The sequence below is a fragment of the Podarcis pityusensis genome (assembly GCF_964106645.2).
Source record: "Podarcis pityusensis genome assembly, chromosome: 16".
Lineage (NCBI taxonomy): Eukaryota > Metazoa > Chordata > Lepidosauria > Squamata > Lacertidae > Podarcis > Podarcis pityusensis.
In genome coordinates, this window is record NC_138041.1 from 35062586 (window position 1) to 35084420 (window position 21835).

General features: G+C 45.0%; 2 protein-coding genes and 1 long non-coding RNA gene across 4 annotated transcripts in view; 1 reads left to right on the forward strand and 2 right to left on the reverse strand.

The window, feature by feature from the left end:
* The window catches only part of RIMBP2 (RIMS binding protein 2), a 288471-nt gene that overhangs the window by 39534 nt on the left and 227102 nt on the right, over positions 1–21835 (forward strand). The window lies entirely within an intron of this gene.
* Positions 14684–16318, reverse strand: LOC308465418. The gene is made up of 4 exons (XR_013980416.1): positions 15848–16318; positions 15656–15745; positions 15471–15553; positions 14684–14811 (listed from the first exon to the last, which is right to left on the reverse strand). It is a non-coding gene; the product is annotated as an uncharacterized lncRNA (long non-coding RNA).
* LOC308464780 (uncharacterized protein) lies at positions 16328–20195 on the reverse strand (the record flags this gene model as incomplete). The annotated part of the gene is made up of 7 exons (XM_080984369.1): positions 19773–20195; positions 17544–17623; positions 17469–17500; positions 17204–17320; positions 16955–17034; positions 16387–16831; positions 16328–16339 (listed from the first exon to the last, which is right to left on the reverse strand). Exons 1-7 carry the CDS (start codon positions 19781–19783, stop codon positions 16328–16330), a joined length of 777 nt encoding a protein of 258 aa, XP_080840495.1. The 5' UTR covers positions 19784–20195.

The following is a 21835-nucleotide window of genomic DNA, read 5'->3' on the forward strand; positions in this document are numbered from 1 at the left end:
TAAAACGTTCCTTCTTTTTCTTTACACTTCCAGCATTTATTACAGGTTTTATACATTTTTGCTAATTTTACCGGTGTAATATACCATCTGTAAAACATTTTCATGACATTTTCTTTTAACGCAGTACAAGCAGTAAATCTTAAGTTTTCCTTCCATAATTTTTCCCAATCATCAAATTGTATATTATATCCAAAATCTCTGGCCCATTGTACCATTACCGTTTTAACTTCTTCATCTTTCGTATACCAATCTAACAATATCTTATACATTTTTGACAGAATTTTACAATCATTATTTATTATATCGGTTTGAAACTTTGAATCTTTTTCCGTGTAACCACTTTCTTTAATATCTTTTTTAAGCATTTCATTTACCTGAAAATAATGCAACCAGTCATAAACATGTTCCTTAACTTGTTCATATGGTTTTATCTTCCATTTACTTCCTTCTTTAATTATTAAGTCTCCATATGTAATCCAGTTACTTCTCATATTTACTTTCTTCACAGACATAATCTCTAACGGAGATAACCAGTGCGGAACTCTTGGTTCTAATAGGTTTTTATACCTATCCCATACTTCTATTAATGAACCTTGGAATATGTGGCTCCCAAACCCTTTATGTATTTTCTTCTTCTCACACCATAAATATGCATGCCATCCAAATCTGTTATCAAAACCTTCAAGGTCTAATAATTCCTTACTTTCTAATTTTATCCATTCTTTCAACCAACAGAGACAGGCTGCTTCATAGTACAGTTTCAAATCTGGCAGGGCGAAGCCTCCTCTTTCCTTCACATCTGTTAATAACTTAAATTTAATTCTCGGCTTCTTGCCCTGCCAGATATACCTTGATATCACTCTTTGCCACTCTGTAAAGATTGATACCCCCTTTATTATGGGGATAGTCTGAAACAAGAATAACATCTTAGGAAGGACGCTCATCTTTATAGAATAAATTCTACCCCAAAAGGATAGTTTCAGTCTGCCCCATACTTCCAGGTCTTTCCTTATTTCGTTCCACACCGGAATATAATTGTTTTGAAATAAGTCAATGTTTTTGGGAGTTAGCCAGATTCCCAAATATTTTACCTTTTTCACCACATCTATCTCTGTTTTTTGTTGCATTATTTCTATCATATTTTGGTCCATATTTTTTGCTATTATTTTTGCAGGCTGAAGTCTGAAGGATGAGATATCATTTCCTCCACTTCCATATACAAAAGCCAAAAACTGGCCAATGAATCTTTGCTTAAAGCACACACACACACACACACACACACACACACACACAAATGTTTTTTCTGTTCCCAATGCTATTTTTCACTTCATTGGGCCTCTCTTACCCTCCCCCTCTTCCAAATAGTTCAGTTGCTTTAGATCGCTTGGGGATCAAACTATTAACATTTAGAAAAACTGCTAAGCTCCTCTGAGCCCATGAGATAAAACAAACAAATTAATCAATAAAAGGAAGCCTAAAGCAGTGAAGAATAACATGCAGAGCAACTGCAACCTCAAAAACAAAAGATGCAATACAAAAATATTTTTAAAAATGCTACCATAACCTATGAGTCAAATTTCAGTTAAATACCGAAAAGGTAGGAATGTTAACAATTCAGTTAATAAACCTCATACAAAATTCATGAACATTAAATAAACAGATTCCTGCAGAATAAACTTTTCAGTAAGCTAGCAGCCCACAGCAGGCCAGGCTTTTGCAGAATCCTCTCAACATGGCACCCATTTTGCCATTAATTATAGCAGCGGTGCAGGATCCTGATGGGCCACTTTTATTATTTGTGTGATGATGGCACCACTGTGTGTGTGCAAATGAGCATATATCACTTTCTTGAATAGCAAACTTTGACGGTAAGTACCGTCAGCACCAACAGGGCCACTGGAAAACAAGAGGGGGGATGGACGGACGTATCAGCATGTTTTTTTGGGGGGAACAATGTGAAGATTTGCAGTAGTACCCCCCGAAAAGCAGAAACAAGACAAAAACAAACCCTGAAGTGCTGTGTCTTCTCCTGTAAAAGCAACCCAGTGATGACTGGGCCTGCTCAGTTGCCAAGGAATGCTGAGTCTCAGGTGAGTAAAAAGGAAGCAGGTGAGAGCCGTGATGAAGGGATGACGGAATGGTATATTCTGGAGGAGAGCATGGCTGGGCTGGAACATGCTCAGTTGTCATGGAATGTTGTCAGTTGAAAAGAATCCTAGAGTTGGAAGGGGTCCCGAGGGTCATCTAGTCCAGCCCCCTGCAATGCAAGAATCCTGCCCATGTCACGGCTAAAAATTGGCCGCTGTTTCTTTAGTCAGTTTCTTGAGTCAGCGGCCCAGAATGACTCATGCAACCTTTCACCAAATTGTACCTGTATATATAGAGTGGTCAGTGTTAGTGTGTGGTGTGAGTTGGTTGGATGGTAGCAATCTGGTTGCGTTTGGTGTGTGTAAAAGCTGTGGGTCGTGGTTGGAGAAGAAGACTTTTTAAGAATAAAAGCAGCAATGTTTACACTGACAACCCAGGTGGTTATGAAGGAGCGGTGATGTATTCTGGGGGCGGAGTATTCTGAGAGAGGGCATGGGTGCCTGACTGGCTGGAAGCCTGAACAAGAATGTTCCTGTTTTCTTTGGGGGAAAATATCGCAGAAGACAGATGCCTGAATGGTTTGATCTGAGTGCCACGCATAGTAGAAATCATTCACTAATGTAAAACACACACATATATACACTAAAAACAAGAGGAATCCTGACAAAATCCTCAAAATTCTCCAAAGAGATGCTGATTTAAGTCCACTTCCAGCATGGCTGACCATAATGATTTCTTAGTTCGAGAGGAAATGTTCTTAAGGGGTTGTGGGGTTGTTATTGGAGCTGTCCCCAGAATACCTTGTAAGCTGGTTAAACCTGATGCTAAACGAAAGTCTGTTGTTATGGGGGGGGGTGCACAGAGAGAGGGAAGGAGAAAAAAACAGAGTTGCCGTCTAGCAGGAAACGTGTATTTTTCCAAGTGGGTATCATTGGGTAGAGGCTCTTCCTTTACTACAGAGTGCTATTGTGCTCATGTGCTGCTTTCAAGGTTTCCCATTGGGCCATCTAGCTACTGGGAGAAGAGGATGATGGGTTTGAGAAGTCACCATTGGCCTGATCCAGTAGGACCTTGATGTTCTTAAACTCACTGCTAGTAGGCAAGGATCATCGTAACAGAAGCTTCTGCCCCTTGGGGCTGGGATTCACCATATCTGGGGTGGGGGTGGGGGATGCTTCAAAAGCCCGTATCGTGAAAAAAAACTTTTAATAAAAATCTCGGCACAAAAGACCATTTCTAGGACAATAGTCATAGCAGGTCTCTTCCAACCCAGACAGGGCTTAATGTTACAAACAGGTAATTCAGAAGATGCACTTGGGTTGCTGGAAATAAGGCAAATCAGGATTTAATCTAGTGAAGCATTACAGGCTGCTAGGTTTGTGAGCTTGGACCAGTCACGCTACAAAGTCACCATTTGGTCGGGCATCTTGATTCAAAATTGGTGCTTGGCACCTGGACATTCACATAGACTCTCACCTTAGAAAACATCTGGTGGACAATATCTCTAGAGGCGGCCAAAGATGCGTCTCTTTACTCTGCCTTTTGGCACATGAGGTGTATATTTTTATTTTATTTTATTTTTTAAAATAATATTTATTACTTTTCCAACAATTTAAACACTACAAAAAAAAAGAAAAAAGAACAATACAAAACAATACAAAAACACTACATAACACATTAAACTAACAAAACAGAACAGAACAAAAACAGTTTAAAACACATCAAACAATTTCAATATCTTATCTTTCATTCACTTATTTCCACGACCTCCTCACACCTCCCTTTTTGTATTCCACTTCTGTTAATTGTTTCAGCAATTCCTTTCCATCTCCCTCTGCTTTCTATCCTTTAATTATCTTAACAGATTCTAACCTTATTTTTCCCTTTAATACTCTATTAATCTATTTATACTTAATTCCTTATAACATTTCTACTAAAGCCATATAACTTCATTCCAACATTTTTCTAACATTCATTAATTTTACAGTATTTCTGTAAATAGTCTTTAAACTTTTTCCAGTCTTCTTCCACCGACTCTTCTCCCTGGTCTCGGATTCTGCCAGTCATTTCTGCTAATTCCATATAGGCCATCAACTTCATCTGCCATTCTTCCCGGGTGGGTAAATCTTGTGTCTTCCAATACTTCGTGATGAGTATTCTTGCTGCTGTTGTTGCATACATAAAAAAAGTTCTATCCTTCTTTGACACCAATTGGCCAACCATGCCCAGGAGAAAGGCCTCTGGTTTCTTCAGAAAGGTATATTTTGAGGTGTATATTTTTAGGGCTTACTGTATATTTGTGATTGCAAGTTGCTTTAAACTATTTTAAATATTGTGTATTTAATGTTGTCGACTGCCTTGAGAACTTAGCTTGAAGGATGGGATAATTATTATTAAATAAATAAATAAATAAATATACTCATTTAATATATATAATAAATATATAAAAATATATATATTTAAATATATATATACCATATAGGGACGCGGGTGGTGCTGTGGGTTAAACCACAGAGCCTAGGACTTGCCGATCAGAATGTCGGCGGTTCGAATCCCTGTGACGGGGTGAGCTCCCGTTGCTCGGTCCCTGCTCCTGCCCACCTAACAGTTCGAAAGCACGTCAAAGTGCAAGTAGATAAATAGGTACTGCTCCGGCGGGAAGGTAAACGGCGTTTCTGTGCGCTGCTCTGGTTCGCCAGAAGCGGCTTAGTCATGCTGGCCACATGACCTGGAAGCTGTACGCTGGCTCCCTTGGCCAATAAAGCGAAATGAGCACCGCAACCCCAGAGTCGGCCACAACTGGACCTAATGGTCAGGGGTCCCTTTACTTTTTTATATACTATACATTTGGAAATAATCCCAAACATTACAAAACACCTGAAGTCTCCCTTGACCCCTGCCTGTAAACTAAACCTGGGTAAACTTTGCACCTCTGGAATTTCCAGACTGCTTGGAGGAGTTTGAGTGTGTGTGTGTGTGTGTGTGTGTGTGTGTACGCATGCATAACAGTAATGACACCCCTTACTTGAGTACGTTCACTTTTCTTTCTTGGACTAAACAAAGTTGCTTTTAACCATTGGCTGCAATGACAAGCATGGGTGGCTTCTCACCTATAACTTCACAAAGGTGTTTCAAACCCTTGTTGTTGACCCCCTCTGTTTACGTTGCAGTTGGGCATCTTGGATTAAGCAGGCAACTTTCGGGTGCCTATTAAGGCCACGGCTCCTTCCGACAGCTTGAGAAGGCTGGGTGGAAAATTAGTTTTCACTAAAGGCAACTTGAGAGCCAAATAGGCAGATTACTCACCTGGAGGGGCAAAGCGGTGGACTGCAGCTTTGCTGGAAGACTGAAAGAAGCCTGCAGTGAGCTGCCGTTCCTGCAAGAAGGCCAGGCTGCTTAGCTAAACCTTTTGGCTGCAGTTGGTGGCTCAAGTCCAGTGAGACTTAGTATTCCATATAAAGGATGGTAGCTAGAAAACAAAGTGCCCCCCCTTTCAATATAAAGTTGCAATCCTACACACACACACACACACACACACACACACACCTTGGAGCAAGTACCATTGAAGGTGGTGGAATTTTGAGAAATGATGCATGTAATAAGACAGCAAATTTCCCTTTTCACCTCTGCTAGGAAATCCTTATTGCGTCTGCCCCCTCCCTCTGTTCTCCATCCCCCTTAAGATGTGAATGCTTCAGGGAAGCCTTTGAGATGCTTTTGCCACAGCCCTGAACTCATTTGCCTGAAGATAGTTGCCATGATTTCAGGACAGTTTACCGTCAGATGAATGAGTTTAGATTATTGTTTATTGATATATTTGATTTATGCCCCACCTTTTATCCAAGTGGCATACTTTGTTTTCCTCCTCCTCATTTTATCCTCTCAACAACCCTGTGAGTTGAGAGTTTTCCCAGTAAGCTTCACAACTAAGTTCAGTCTCTGTTTCTTTTGGAGGAGAGAGTGCTGTTGTTAATATTAATAATATTACAGACCCTCCAAGTGTCCCTATTTTCCAGGGACAGTCCTGGATTTACAGAAAACATCCTGGTTTCTGATTTGATCCTGGAATGTCCCGTTTTTCCTTAGGACATCCCTGTTACCATCAGAGAAATGTTGGAGGGTATGTTATTATTACTAATTATCCAAGTGATAAGCTGCCTTTCCTGCTGGTACCCAGGACAGCAAACATATCTAGTTATCTCCCACGTGGCCTGCTGCAATGCGCTCTACATGGGGCTACCTTTGAAATTCACCCGGAAACTACAACTAATCCAGAATGTGGCAGCTAGACTGGTGACTGGGAGTGGCCGCCGAGACCATATAGCAACGGACCTGAAAAACCTACATTGGCTCCCAGTACGTTTCCGAGCACAATTCAAAGTGTTGGTGCTGACCTTTAAAGCCCTAAACAGCCTTGGTCCAGTATACCTCAAGGAGCATCTCCACCCCCATCGTTCAGTCCAGACACTGAGGTCCAGCTCCAAGGGCCTTCTGGTGGTTCCCTCACTGCGAGAAAGTGAGGTTACAAGGAACCAGGCAGAGGGCTTTCTCAGTAGTGGCGCCTGCCCTGTGGAATGCCCTCCCATCAGTCAAGGAAATAAACAACTATCTGACTTTTAGAAGACATCTGAAGGCAGCCTTGTTTAGGGAAGTTTATAATGTTTGGTGTTTTATCATGTTTTTAATATACTGTTGGGAGCCACCCAGAGTGTCTGGGGAATCCCAGCCAGATGGGCAGGGGTATAAATTTATTATTATTATTATTATTATTAATAATAATAATAATAATAATAATAACAGTTAAAAAATAAAAACCCAACCAGTTAAAAATATCTCAACCACTGATCGCAGGGTCATTAGTAACAGGGCCAGTGCAGAGCTTTCAGGGCATACGGTGCCATGGGGCTGCCCCACTTAACCAGCCTAGCAGCTGCATTCCACATGAGCTGCAGCCTCCAAACCATCTTCAAGGGCAGACCCCACAGGTACTGGGTATTTTGTTATCTTTACACTAACTAGTTTGGTTACTGATGTACAGACTGAACAGATATGTCAGATATGCAGATATGTGCCAGGACATACAAGGGCCTTTGCCTAAGCGAACGTTCTCTTCCAGCAACGTCCTCCATTTGAAAGGGGAGCCATCCCTTCCACGGATATCTCTTGGGCCAATGGGAACTGTATGTTATGCTGCATCTATGTCAATCACCCTTCCCCAACCCTCCAGATAGCGATGGGGGCAAAATTCTATTCAGTTCTCATTTAAAGGCAAACTTGTGCTTTCCAAAACAGTAACATCAACTGAATTGCAGCCTCCTTCAGAATTCACACTTCTTCAAATTTTGCGACGTGCTTCTCCAGCAAAGTAATGTGCATAAAAATGCATATGCTTGGGTGAAGCATGCATAAAAATGCATATATTGGTGAAAACAACGCACAGAATTGTACAGTCATACCTCGGGTTACAGATGCTTCAGGTTGCGTTTTTTTGGGTTACGGACCCACCAAAACCCGGAAGTACCGGAACGGGTTACTTCTAGGTTTTGGGGGTTGCGCATGCTCAGAAGCGCTAAATTGTGCTTTGCGCATGTGCAGAAGCATCGAATCGCAACCCGCCGTGCGCAGATGCACCTCTGCGGGTTGCGAACGCTGCGGGTTGCGAACATGCATTATATTATATTATATCAGGGAATATCACTTCGTAGAAATGTGAATATTAGGCAGAATTGCAAACAAACCTGTATTTGAACAAAAGTGCTGGAGAATTTTTCACAAGAACTTATTACACACACACACACATTCTTGCAAGCTGATGTGGAACTGTGTTTAAGACTGGAAGGATGAAAATTTAAGAGAAACTGAAATTAGTAGATGAACCCTCTGTACTGCAACATGTTGTGACGTTAACATATATGAGAGAGTGCTGGAGGGGAAATAGTTAAATAGGTTGCACAGACAGGACCCAGGGGGGTGGAGTCAGTGGGTCTATAAAATTAGTTCTGAGGGGAGTTCGTTGGGAACTGTTGGTGGGCAGTTGGTTGGTTTTAGTGGGTTGGCTGGTTGGGAAAGGCAGTTGGAGAAGCAGTTGGAAATAGAGAGACAGTTAGGGCAGTGGGTTCTTGAGTGTGGGGAGGTAGAAGAGATAGAGAGAGGAAAATAAGACTACGAAAGTAAAGAGCAACAACGTTTGGAAAGCTGTAAAAGTTTTGTTTATGTCTGAAATAAAATACACTCTTCTTTATTAATTGAAAAGCTGACTGAGACTGAAGTGATTTTACCAGGGAGGACCTGGTTGGTGGCAGAGGATTAGTGGTGTACGGGTCAATAGTCCGTGAGATGACTGGGGGCTCCGTACGAACGCCACACATGTTTTGGACCACATTTCCCCTCCCAGACATGGACAGTGTGGGATGATGGGAGTTGTAGCTTGCAACATCTGCAGGGTCCTACTTTGGGGGAGGCTGAAGTAATTGAGAGGCTGCCACATAAGAAGCTGAGCCAGCTGCCACAACTGAAGATGGCGTGGATCTGTAAATGTCTCAGTTTCCCCCTTCCACCGCTGCCACCTCCTCCTCCATCCTGTGTTCCATTACAGCCTCTGAATCCATCACTTGGATTTGGCAGGTTGATTTGCAACTCGGTGGAGAGTGCAGTGGCAGATATATTTTGATGAGAAAGACACAGCAGCTTGAGCTATACAAAATATTAGAATATCTCCGAAACCCCCTCAATCAACTTGTGTGTTCTTAATGGGTTTTGCCGCATCTGCTGTTCCGTGGACCGTGAACTCTCAATTTCTCACTGTGAGGCGGTTACCTTATGCCTGGTGCTTTAATAAATGGTGTGGCTCTGGTAAGCAGAGGTGCCCATAAGGCCTTTTGACTGAAATCAGCTATTAGGAGGGAGACTCAATACATTTTGGCACCTGAGGCGAACCACAAAATGGCGTCCTGCACCACACTGGGGGAAAGGGGTGAGTGAAGATCTACATCAAGAACTAGAGGGGAATAAACATCTACATTGGGATCTGCTGCCCCATGGATCCTGTTGCCCAGGGCAATGGCTTCCGCCTGACTCTTGGGTGGGCTGGCTGTGTTTACTACTACAGTTGTATTAATGTTTGATAATGCTGAACAAGTATAGTTTAATGAATAGAGGAACTCTTTGCTTCAACATCACTTCATTTACTAGTGCAAAGTGCCCCGCATTGCTTGGGAATTCCAGACCCTCCAAGTGCCCCTGTTTTTCAGGGTCTTCCCTGATTTAAAGAAACCACCCCGGTTTCAGATTTGATCCTGGAATGTTCCACTGTTCCTTAGGACATCCCTATTTTCACCAGAGAAATATTGAAATGTATGATAGTATGTCTCTATTTTCGTAGGAGAAAAGTTGGAGGGTGTGGTAGAATGTCCCTATTTTCAATTGAGAAATTTTGGAATGTATGGAGTTATCTGACCCCCTGAAGGCAATCCTGTATAGGGAAAGTTTTTTTATAAAATTTTCAATGTTTTATTATATTTTTATATGTGTTGGAAGCTGCCCAGAGTGGTTGGGACAAACCAGTAAGATGTGTGGGCTTTGTTGTTATTTAGTTGTTTAGTTGTGTCCGACTCTTCGTGACCCCATGGACCAGAGCACGCCAGGCACTCCTGTCTTCCATTGCCTCCCACAGTTTGGTCAAACTCATGTTGGTAGCTTCGAGAACACTGTCCAACCATCTCATCCTCTGTCGTCCCCTTCCCCTTGTGCCTTCAATCTTTCCCAGCATCAGGGTCTTTTCCAGGAAGTCTTCTATTCTCATGAGGTGGCCAAAGTATTGGAGCCTCAGCTTCAGGATCTGTCCTTCCAGTGAGCACTCAGGGTTGATCTCCTTCAGAATGGATAGGTTTGATCTTTTTGCAGTCCATGGGACTCTCAAGAGTCTCCTCCAGCACCATAATTCAAAAGCATCAATTCTTTGGCGATCAGCCTTCTTTATGGTCCAGCTTTCACTTCCATACATCACTACTGGGAAAACCATGGCTTTAACTATACGGACCTTTGTTGGCAAGGTGATGTCTTTGCTTTTTAAGATGCTGTCTAGGTTTGTTATTGCTTTTCTCCCAAGAAGCAAGCATCTTTTAATTTCGTGACTGCTGTCACCATCTGCAGTGATCATGGAGCCCAAGAAAGTAAAATCTGTAAAATGAAATCTGTAAAAAGAAAGTAAAATGTGTGGGGTATAAATAGTAAAATTATCGTTATGGAATAGGACGTCTCTATTTTCACTGGGAAAATGTTGGAGGGTATAGAATTCTAAGGTGGGGTGGTGGTGGTTGGGTGGATCATGGTTAAACTTAGGGCAGCTTTGAAAGGCACCCAGTAGATTCCAAACATAGAGAAAAACCTGCTCCTTGATCCCAGAAACCATTGTGCAAATTTTGGTTATGATATCTTAAGAAGTGTCCACGTGCAAAGACAACAGACGGAGGCGAACAAGTTTACAAACTATATCATAGATATAGGCATATAATGATAATAACAACACAATATTTAAAAATGCAAAATGCAACAATTAAAACAGCAAAAATAAATGAAAAGCAATACACTATAACACAACTTCCCCTGTACATAATAACACAAGATTTCCCCTGATTGCATAAACTGGTAAAAAAATGAAATTACATAAAACGTCTGCTCTGCACATTAAAAAATGGCTACCGGTCCTACTGCAACATCAGTTTTTCCGATAGCCCTGGGAACATTTAATGCTGTATTCTTATACGAAACAGCAGCCAAGGGACAAAGTTCAGTTTCTGTCACCCACTGACAAGGTCTGTGTGTGCCTCACGCACTCCTGTCATTTTATGTGGGTCAGAATGACAGAAACAGGGGAGTTGTGCCCTCTTTTTCTTTTTCTCAGGTTTAATGGGCGGATGGAGGAGATTAATAAATGTAGCAGAAGCACAATGTCAGGCAGAATGCCACCCACTGCGAGAGCTAAGCATGGCTGCCCTAGAGCTTTGCATTTGGGCAACACAGCAATAATAATTGTTATTTAAACAAACACGCACAGAATCCTTGCTTGCTTGCAGCTACCCAAATTCGGAACTAAGAAAGAAAAAACCTAATCAAAGTTCTCAAGAGATGGGCGAAGGAGGTTGCGGAAAACAAGGTTTCTCTTCAGTCTTTAACTTTAAGATTTATATAATAAAGTTGTTTCCATTATTAATATGCCATCTTTTAAACAACCTTTGGGGAAAAGAATGTTCCCTAGACGGTCACAGATAACAAAATGTGTGTGTTTGCGTACTCATTATAGGCATCTGCATAAATTTAACAAATGATGCAAGAAGAAACCTTAAGAAACATTTCTTGAGAAATGTGAAAACTTTTAAAGAATGTTTGAAGCAAGAGCGTTAAACAAACATGCTGTTACTGAATGCTAATGAGGAGAAAATATTGCTAGGTTTTAGTTTAGCTTAATTTGTTCGGTTTATACATCACTTCTCACGACCAGAATGAGTGATTTACAAATCAGTTAGCTTCTCTTGAAAAGCAAATGTCTGCTTCAGAGGGAACCATTGAAGAAGGAGAGTTAAATTTCTCCTTTCCACACAGCATGGTGACAAATTTGTTCAGGTTTTTCCTGAGGCTGCCCTTTACAGAACAAAAAATGTTGCATCCACACAATTAAAAAGAGTTATCAAATCTTGCTTGACCCTCAGAGAGCATTTAAGCTTTTAATGAGACAAATACATGGAGGAAGGCTTTCGGCCTTAAGAGCTAAATTGAACCTCCAGCTACAGGAGCACTTAGGAGTATGGATTGCCTTGCTTGTGTGCTGCCAAAGGGTATCTTACTGGCAATGGGTGGAAATGGAATAGTAAACCAGTTCAGCCTTAAGTTTTTACATTCTCTCTTCTCCCTGTCTCCTGCCAGTGAGACTCCTGTTCCCTGACAGACAGAGATTCAATAGGAGAGTTTCCCTCATCACTGCATCTAGGGCTGTGCTCAGTGTTTACATGCAGAATTTTGGGAAGAAAAACATGTTTTGGGGAAGAAATGTGAACTGAATGAATCTTTATTTGCGTCAGCCATCAGCCATAGCAATAAAACAACAATACGATATACAAAGAATAGAAATAAAAAGTCAGTTGTATAAAATACATTTTAGGGTTTTGAATCAGCAGTCAAATAGTGGATCTTATTCTGATTGCCCCAGCTAAAAATCTTGCAACCTTTGCTGTCACCTGCTCAAGGGGAAGGACTATGTTTGCCTCCTTTGTTGCTGTTCACTTCTTAGTAAGCAGCGGTTTAAAAAACAACCAAGCAAGATGGGGCTTAATATTGCTGGGAAAGGAACCCCAATTGGCTGGGTCATCACAGCCAGTGTGATGATGTCACAAAACCACAAAGCCGATTCAGAGTGAGGGCAAGGGTTTCTGTCTCTTGTTACTGTTGTCCTGAACGTGTGCTGAGGATGATGGGGGTGGACTGTGGTCTCTAAGTGAAGGGGCGTTTGAGGGAGGAGCGTGGCTGTTATAAGAATGTTAAGGTCTTATATACTGTATATAAAATAGATGTTCATAAATGTACCAAGCAGACACATACAAATATGTAAACCACATGTCTGAAACCCACAGAAAAGTCCTGAAACCATTTTCTCTCTCCCAAAATGACCTCAAATATTTCTCTGCAAGGTCAAAGGAAATGGGGAAAAACCTCCCCATTGTCTCTGTGCTCACAAATCCTGCCTTAAGGGCACATTTAAGGTTTGAATAGGGTGTGACCTGTGACCTGGATTTGGGAATTGTTGTTGTTGTTTAGTCGTTTAGTCGTGTCCGACTCTTCGTGACCCCATGGACCAGAGCACGCCAGGCACTCCTGTCTTCCACTGCCTCCCGCAGTTTGGTCAGACTCATGTTTGTGGCTTCGAGATTTGGGAATTAAGAAGTTACAATAACAAAAGAGTGGCCAAAACCCAGATAATGCAATCAGGTAACCTGCCAGACAGGAGATAACACACTCAGGATTCTGTTTTAGACCGCACCCTGTGATGTATGTATGATGTTTCTGGGGGTTGTCTGGAGTTTGAGGGTGCGCAATTTAAATAGTCTATATAAGGGTGGGAACAGCTTTGTTCTGGGTTCCTCCTCTTTCCTGCTTATGGTGAGTGAGGCTACCTTTTCAAAGAAAAATGAGAAATTCCTTGCTAGAGAGAAAGGAGGGGGGGATGGGACTTGTTGTGCCCCTTCCTTTGCCTTCTCCTACCAAACCTGTGACACACACACACACACACACACACATGCAACCTCAATAAAGCCAGGCAGTCCCCAATCAATAAAGTGCTCACTGGCCACTAGCCACCTGCCTCAGTGGGTGCTTGGAGCTCACAGTATCACTCACACTAAGCAGACCAAACTGCTATATTAGGCAAAAAAGAAAGGAACAAACCCTCTTGCACCCAGCAAGCTGGAACATTAGGACCATGTGTTCTGGCCTGCTGCAGGTCAACAACTCACAGAAGATGAACATCATTGACCATGAGCTGAAAACACTCAGCATTGACATTGCTGCTCTACAGGGGACAAGACTTGCTTCAAATGGCAGCCTCAGAGAGAACTACACCTTTTGTGGCAAGGAGGGCATCCAGAAGATTCACGGCGTAAGATTTGCAGCAAGGGACTCCCTTCTGTCTGTGATAGAACTGCCAGCTGAGGGCTCAGAATGCTTGCCTTCTCTCCATTTCTCAACTACCTCCATTCCAGTAAACATATTGAGTGTTTATGCACTGTGTGCTCTGATATACAGATCAAGAACAAGTTCTGCGAGGAACTAGACCAGGATGTCAGGAGCCTGCAAACACCTTCTCGGTAGTGGTGCCCTCTCAGAAGATGTCAAAGAAATAAACAACTATCTGACTTTTAGAAGACATCTGAAGGCAGACCTGTTTAGGGAAGTTTTTAATGTTTGAAGTTTTATTCTGTTTTTAGTGTTCTGCTGGGAGCTGCCCAGAGTGGCTGTGGAAACCCAACCAGATGGGCGGGGTATAAATAATAAAATTATTATTACTATTACTATTTCTGCTGGGAGAGTTCATCACAGCTGGGATAACCGCAGAGGCCCCCTTGGTATCGGGAGCCTGAACAAGAACGGACAAAGGCTACCTGAACTGTGCTCATATCACAGCCTCTGCGTCACGAACATGGTATGGTCTACCAAGGCAAAACACTGTGTCCTGGAGACATCTTGGATGTCAGGTCACTGGTACCAGCTGGACTGGATTATCACCAGGCGATTGCACTGAACTGTGTTAATGCCACACGGAGCTACCACAGCATTGACTGCGACATGTTCACTCCCTGGTGGTGAGCAAAGAAGACCTGTAGCCAATCTAAGGTTCTGCACTTTGGCAGGAAGAACCAGCTGCACCAATATGAGATGAGGGACACCTGGTTCGCTGGTAGGGAAAAGGATCTAGGGATCTTAGCGGACCACAAGCTTAACATGAGTCAACCTGAGAGTGATGCAGCAGCAGCAAAAAATGCTAATGCTATTTTAGGCTGCAACAAGAAAAGTGTCCAGATCAATGGAAGACAATAGCACAATGAAATTCAAAACAGTAACAATTTATTGTGCATTTATTCAAAATCCATTAAAAATATTTATTTTTATTCCATTCTCTTCCAGTTCTTTTTTTTTCTTGACACGTGGAGTTACACAGGGAGTAGATCATATATCCTAAGGAACGGAAAAACCCAAAATTCTGTGAGATCTTTTGAGGCAAAATAATGTTAACAATTTCCGGATCTCTCTCTGTCCCCTGCCCTGTCCTGTCTTTTGCAAAACAAAGGTGTCAACCCTGTGCCCAGACAGCAAGACCCTCCCCCCTCAGCCTCCCTGAGGTGGTCCAGAGGAAAGAAGAGCAAGGCATAAGGCACCAGCTGGGAGCAGGAGTTGCCAGAAGGAGGCCTACAAAATGCCACCCAACCATCTTAGGGACTCCACTCTGCATCTGTGTAGGGTTTACTCTGGAGCCTTTTTGTCCCCTGAAGCCATCCCATGAGGCAGCGCAGGCTTAGAATCAACTTCCCTCTACAGCACGTGCACAAACAGCTCCCTCTGGATCTCATCCGCTCCATCTGCCAGAGCCTGTCTTCTGACGCAGGAGAAAGTCCCTCACTCACCGAGGATTTGAGACCCATTGGCTCCCCCTCCCCTGGTTCCCCAGCCTCTTCTCCCTCTGACTGCTCCTCCTTGTCCCCCCTCCACTCCCTGGGCTCCCTGAGACGTCTTCCCTTCCTGGTTCCTGCTTCCTCCCACCATTCCTCTGTGCCCAACCAGTCCATGACATCATTCCACCCCTTGGCCTGTGTCCCCACAAGGCTGCTTCCTCCTACCTGATCTGGTCCCACAGCCACTGCTTCCCTTCTGCCCCCATGAAAAGATGGAGAAGGAGGTCTTGCCGGCATCATTCTGTCACCTGCAAGAGAAAAAAGGTAAGCAGGACGCCAGGAGTGCCTGCTTTTCTTGCAGATGAAACAGGGCATCTCTAACTACCGATGGACTTTTGAGAAAGTCTTACCTGCTGAGTGCATTTGGATGTTGGCCTCTCTCTGGTGTTCAGTGGAGCCCGAGGTCCGCACTACCTATATATCCTCAATGATGATGTCATCTGGATGGAAGAGAATGAGAAGAGAATGCAAATGCAAATGAAAATGAGATTTTCCCACAGGCCTTTAGTCAAAGGGCGCTGTCTCCAAGGTGTGGGGCTTACCTTCTTTTGGCTTCCGGCGGAAGCAAGCCAGTTCCGGCCGAACTACTGTCATCTGCAGAGAAAAGAAAAATTGGGGTCAGATGGGAGCAAGAGAGCACAGAAGCAGTGCCAAGTCAGGAAGGGTCTCCCTCTGTCTTGGGCCCAGTCCCTTGTTCCAGAGGACCTCCCTGGGCCCTGCAGCCTCCTGGGCAGAGGTGGAAGGGCAGCAGCAGGAAAGGGGGCAGGAAAAGCCTCTGGCCTCATCCTGGCCCCCAGGGACACACCCTGCATCATCTGCGCTAAAGATCACTTGGGGATGTGATCTTTGGGGGGATGGAAGTAACCAAAGAAATGAATAGAAGAAGGCAAGGTACTTGGCAAGGTTGGGGTATTTCCTGGCAATGGCCAGCAGCAAAGAGATGCTGCTGGCCGCAAGTTCTTGAGCCTCCCCACTTTCCCCCAGGGCATATCCTCTGAGGAGGAGGAAAGAGCATTTCAGAGTCAGGGGCCAGTCTGGGCCAAAGCGGCCCCCACTGTCCCCACCACGGAGTCCCTGGCACTTCTGGACCATGAGGGGCTGCCAGCTTTGGTCTTGGACCAAATTGGGGGGCAAACAGGCTCTGTGCCCCAGAAATGGGGCAGTCCATTGGGTAAGGGATGGGGGGGGCAACCCTAAAATCATCCCTGATGCCATAGGGACACTTACACTGAGAAGGTGGAGGAGGGTGCCAGGGTTGGGTGCTTCCATAAGAAGACTGCCCAGCAGAAGCCGGTAGTGCCTCTTCAGTTCCTGTGGGAAAAGAGAGAAGAGAGTTTGAATGCTGGGTTGGATTCTGCAAGGGTGTGATGAAGAGGAAGAAAGAGCCTGTGAAGGGAAGTCGAAATAAAGGACATACTTCTCTCTTCTCCTCCTCCTCCTCCTCCTTCGCCCCACACAGCACAGCCTCCAACATCCTGTGCAGGATGGCACTAATCATGTCAGAGGTGAATTTGGGCCTCATCGTGCTGCAGAAATGAAAGGGAGAGGGTTAGAGTCTCCCTTGCCCCTTTCTCCCTCCCGCCTGCTCTTTCCCCCTGGAGTTCTGCCCGCCCACCCAGAACCCCATCCACGCCAAAGACCCCACTCACCTTAGCTGGAGGAGGACCTCCAAGGCAAGGGCCAGGGTCAGGGGCCGATCCCTGGAGTGCTCCAAGGGCCCCAAGATGTCCTGCAAGAGAACAGAGGAGGAAAATCAGCTCCCACCCCAAACACCAGGCTTGGCTTTGCAGGGGAATGGCAACCCCATGGCCTAAGCCGGCAGGGTCCTCCTCCCCACAGCTGCACAGCCCCTTCCCCCCACCTCCCCGTGGGGGTCCCTCACACCCCCCATCACTCACCAGAATGGCTTGGGCCGTCTCCTCTTTGGAGCACTTCAGGGATCGGAGCCCCCTGAGCTCAGCTGCCTGGCAGCTCTCGATGACCCCCAGGATGTAGCGCTGTTCATCCTCCAGCAGCTGAAATGCAAAAGTCAGGCTGTCAGTTCCTCGAGAGGGGAGGACTTCTCCGCATCTGAGAGTGCAGAGTGGGGGGCAAAGAGCCCGGGGGGCAGGGGGGGCAGGTCTGAGGGATCCAGTCCCTGCTCTTGTTTTCTCCAATACTCACCCCTGGGGCTGGGACGTGGAACCACAGCAGAACTGCAAACAGAAGGACATGGGAAGAGGAGGGCCACTGGCTTACCTGGCGCCACGGGCTGCTCTGTGTCTGGCTGGGGGGCCACCCTGTGGCAGCGCCTGAACAGGCGCCTTAAGCACCTGATCCTAGAAGAGATGAGCAGAAAGAGTGACTCAGATACTGGCAGCCCCAATTCTTGGGTGTGAGGAGGGGCATCTGGAGAAAACAGTGAACCACTGCAGAATTGGCAGAACAGAAATACGTATGTGGAGCCTAATTGATCCTTGCCGGCCCACTCTGACCAATTCCTTCCATCTCTCTGCAGTTCAGTGACCTGGAGGGGCATCATCAGAGCCTGAAAGAGGCAGCCCAAAGCATGAAGAGCTGGCAGAGAGAGAAAGGAGGTCCCAAGTGCTCTGGGTTCAAGAGCTACGGCCATGCCAGGACCCAGAGAGCCTGGCCCCCTCATTCATGAAGTCAAGCAGTGTATAAATTTAATGAAGCAAATGAAATAAATAGGAAGAGGGGAGAGCTTTGGGTCATTCATTAACATTGTTACCAGAATTTTTGGAAAGGGTGGCAGGGGGTTTCCCCCTCCAGCAGGCACCATACCCACCCCCGACTGCACCCCAAATCAACACCTTCACTTCTGCAAATTTCCCCGCAAAACACATCCTGACACAGTCCTTTCCTTTTTCTATTCCAACGGCTCCCATAAATAAGGGTAGAACATTTTCCCTAATGAAAGCTGAGCCTTTCACCCGCAAGGCGCTCAACCAATCTGCTCAGACTATCCAAATAACTGTCCTATAGCAACCAATGAGCACCACGAAACAGCACCCTCTAGAACAAAGCACTGAGGGCACAAGGAGAAGGGGACAACAGAGGACCAGATGGTTTGACCAAACTGCAGGAGGCAGTGGAAGATAGGTCCATGGGGTCACAAAGAGTCGGACATGACTAAACGACTAAACAACAACAACAACAACAACAACAGAACAAAGCACACAGGCACTGCAGCTGCTGACCACGGCCTCTGCTGTACAAGTAGGAATTCGCACTGGGAAAAGGGGAAAGTCAGAACCAGCCATGAAAACCATTCTTGGTCCATTGAAACTAGTCTTTCAAGTTTCAGTCTAGGCTCTTGTACTACCAACCCAGCTGTATGCATGTGAAACGTGGGCCGCTTATAAACGCCATCTCCAACTCCTTGAAACATTCCATCAATGGTGTCTCCGAAAAATGTGACACACCACTTGGGAAGGCAGGCGAAGTAATACCAGAGTACTGGAAGAAGCAAAGACCACCAGTGTTGAAGCAATGATTCTTCAACACCAACTTCATTGGACTGGTCATGTGGTTCGGATGCCTGATGATCGTCTTCCAAAGCAACGACTCTATTCCAAACTTAAAAATGGAAGGCGTAATGCTGGTGGCCAACAAAAGAGGTTGAAAGACTCTCTCAAGGCCAATCTAAAAACATGTTGTATAAGCATCAATGGTTGGGAATCACTGGCCTGCAAGCGCTCCAATAGGAGAACAGCCTTTACTAAAGGTGTCATGGGCTTTGAAGTCACTTGAACTCAGGACACAAGGGAGAAACGAGCTAAGAGGAAGGCATGCTTGGCAAACCCTCACTGTGATCAACTCCCGCCCAGAAAACTATGTCCCCACTGTGGAAGGACATGTGGATCCAGAATTGGCCTCCAGTCACTTACGGACTCACAGTTAAAACTCACTGTTCATGGAAGTCAATCTTACTCAGCTATGAGTGATAGAAGGAGAAGAAGAAGGAGAAGATATCTGGTCGTAGCACTCGCCTACTCTTGTAGCAGGAAAACCTCCAAATATTCATATAAAAGCAACCCAACACCGGATTGACACCATTCCAATGCTGTTCTGCTCAGAAGGAAGATGGCTACCAGAGGAGGCACTTGGGACATGGCTAGGGGCAGCCATCATCCCTGAAGCATGAGACCACGTACACAGCAATCCTTCTGCCGGGGTGATCATCACTGCCCTCCTGGTCTCTGAGTGCCAGACAGGTAGCCATCTCAAGGACCAGAGTGGATCCAACCTACATGGATTGGGGACTTGGCCAGTACAATAGGGGGTACTCAACTTGGCTGGGAAACAGGAACATGTATATATTTTTCTTTGTTTTACTTAATGGGTGTAAGGTGGAGCTCAAGGGAGGGACAGGGAGAAACCTGATACTCAGGTGTCCGCCAGAAAAACCTCCCAGTTTGTGACACCCCCCCCCCCCGGAGATGAAGAGAAAGGGATGCTACTTACAGTCTGCCCATGTCGTCCACAAAAACCCTAACTATTCCTCTATCTAAAAAATAAATATATATACAGACTATGCACAGGTGTGCACAAAAAAACAAAGAACAAAAATATTAAAACAAAGAACAAAAAATAAAATAAAATAAACAAAAGTGTTAAAAGAAAAGAATAAAAGAAAATCAAAATAAATCAAATCAAATAAAAGTAATAAATGAAATCAAAATCAAAATAAGAAAACGAAAAAGAACAAATCACTAATCCTCCTCTTACTCGCCACCAACTGCCACCACCAACTGCCACCACCACCTCTCTCCTCTAAGCTCTCCTCACTATCCCACAATGGCCGCCTGCAAGTCAGTGGCTTTTAAAGGAGAAGCAAGAGATGTCACAAAGGAGGGCGGGTCCTTGTCACCATGGCAATCCCCCCACCAGGACCTGCCCCCACCTGGCCCTTCCTGAGTGGTGATGCTCCTCTGTCAGAACTCGGAGGCACCTGCTGTTCCGCCTGCAGAATGCTCTAATCCCAAACTCTCTAGCCCTACGACTGGCTCTGCCACGATAAATCCATTTGTTTCTAAGGTGCTTGGTGGCTCTCTTTTTCTACGTTTGCTGCAGGGGGCTTAATAATATCACTACCATTCTGCACTCTGAGAATTATGCAGGGGCATGGATTTGCAAGCATTTGTAACTTCTGCCACATAATTTTCAGGTGGAACTCAAATCGGGAGAGAAAAGGATAAATGCAGCCTGCTCTTTCCATGTGGGTGGCACATTTCGTGGTGCATGCAAGTTTAATGGTGGGCCATAACATTAAAGGCAGGCGCGTTGGGAACCTGTCCGGCCTAAGTGGGGAAAGGAACCATCAAATTCGCTCATAAAACCTCTCTGGCATGGGAGCACATGAATTCCAGAGCCATGGGCACATGAATGCTTCACAGTCTGTTGTTTTTCTGCGGAATTCACATTTGGAAATATGCCCAGTCGCAAAGAGCACATACCTGCTTCTTTCCAAAGGAGTGTTAAAATCAATTAACAAGTCCTCAAAGAGGCAGGCCTGTTCCAGTCCCCACCTCAGATAGTCTCAAAGGGTGAGGAAGCCAGTGCAAATTTATCAGCAATTTCAGCAGAAGTTGTGTCTCAAGAGTGCAGCGGCTAACCTTTGGCTGACAAAAATTCTGGCACCTTGCCTGAGTGTCCTGGAGCATGCACAGAAATCCTTGACCTCCAAGGGGGATGTAGCATTTCAAAGACCGCAGGGCAAATGTGCTCCTGAGCATATGCAGAATGCTTTTCCTCTGGTGAGGTGTGGGGAACCTTTGGCCACCCCAGCTCTTGCTAGACTGCAAGTAGACTCCTGTCAACTCCAGCAAGCAGGAGTTCAGCAACATCTGGAGGGCCAGAGGTTCCCCACACCTGAGCTAGAGACTGTCCAGGTATCTGTGGATTCTGGAGTCCCAGAATTCACCTTAGGTATTTCCCCCCCCCCCCTTCATGGATCACTGCCTTGCCGTGGCGAAGGGGCTTGAATAACTCAGAGAAGCTATGAGCTATGCCATGCAGGGCCATCCAAGATGGACAGGTCATAGTGGAGAGTTTTGACCAAACGTGATCCACCTGGAGCAGGAACCGGCAAGCCACTCCAGTATCCCTGCCAAGAAAACTCCATGGACAAAGACAACAGGCATATAAAAGTTATGATGCTGGAAGATGAGCCCCTCAGGTCAGAAGGCGTCCAACATGCTACTGAGGAAGAGCGGAGGACAAGTACAAGTAGATTCAGAGCTGATGAAGCGGCTGGGCCAAAGCCGAAAGGACGCTCAGTTGCGGATATGCCTGGAAGCAAAAGGAAAGTCCAATGCTGTAAAGAAAAATATTGCATAGGAACCTGAAATGTAAGAACCATGAACCTTGGTAAGTTGGATGTGGTCAAAAATGAACATTTTAGTGAACTAAAATGGACGGGAGTGGGCGAATTCAGTTTGGATGACCATCACCTCTACTACTGTGGGCAAGAAACCCGTAAAAGAAATGGAGTGGCCCTCATAGTCAACAAAAGAGTGGCGAAAGCT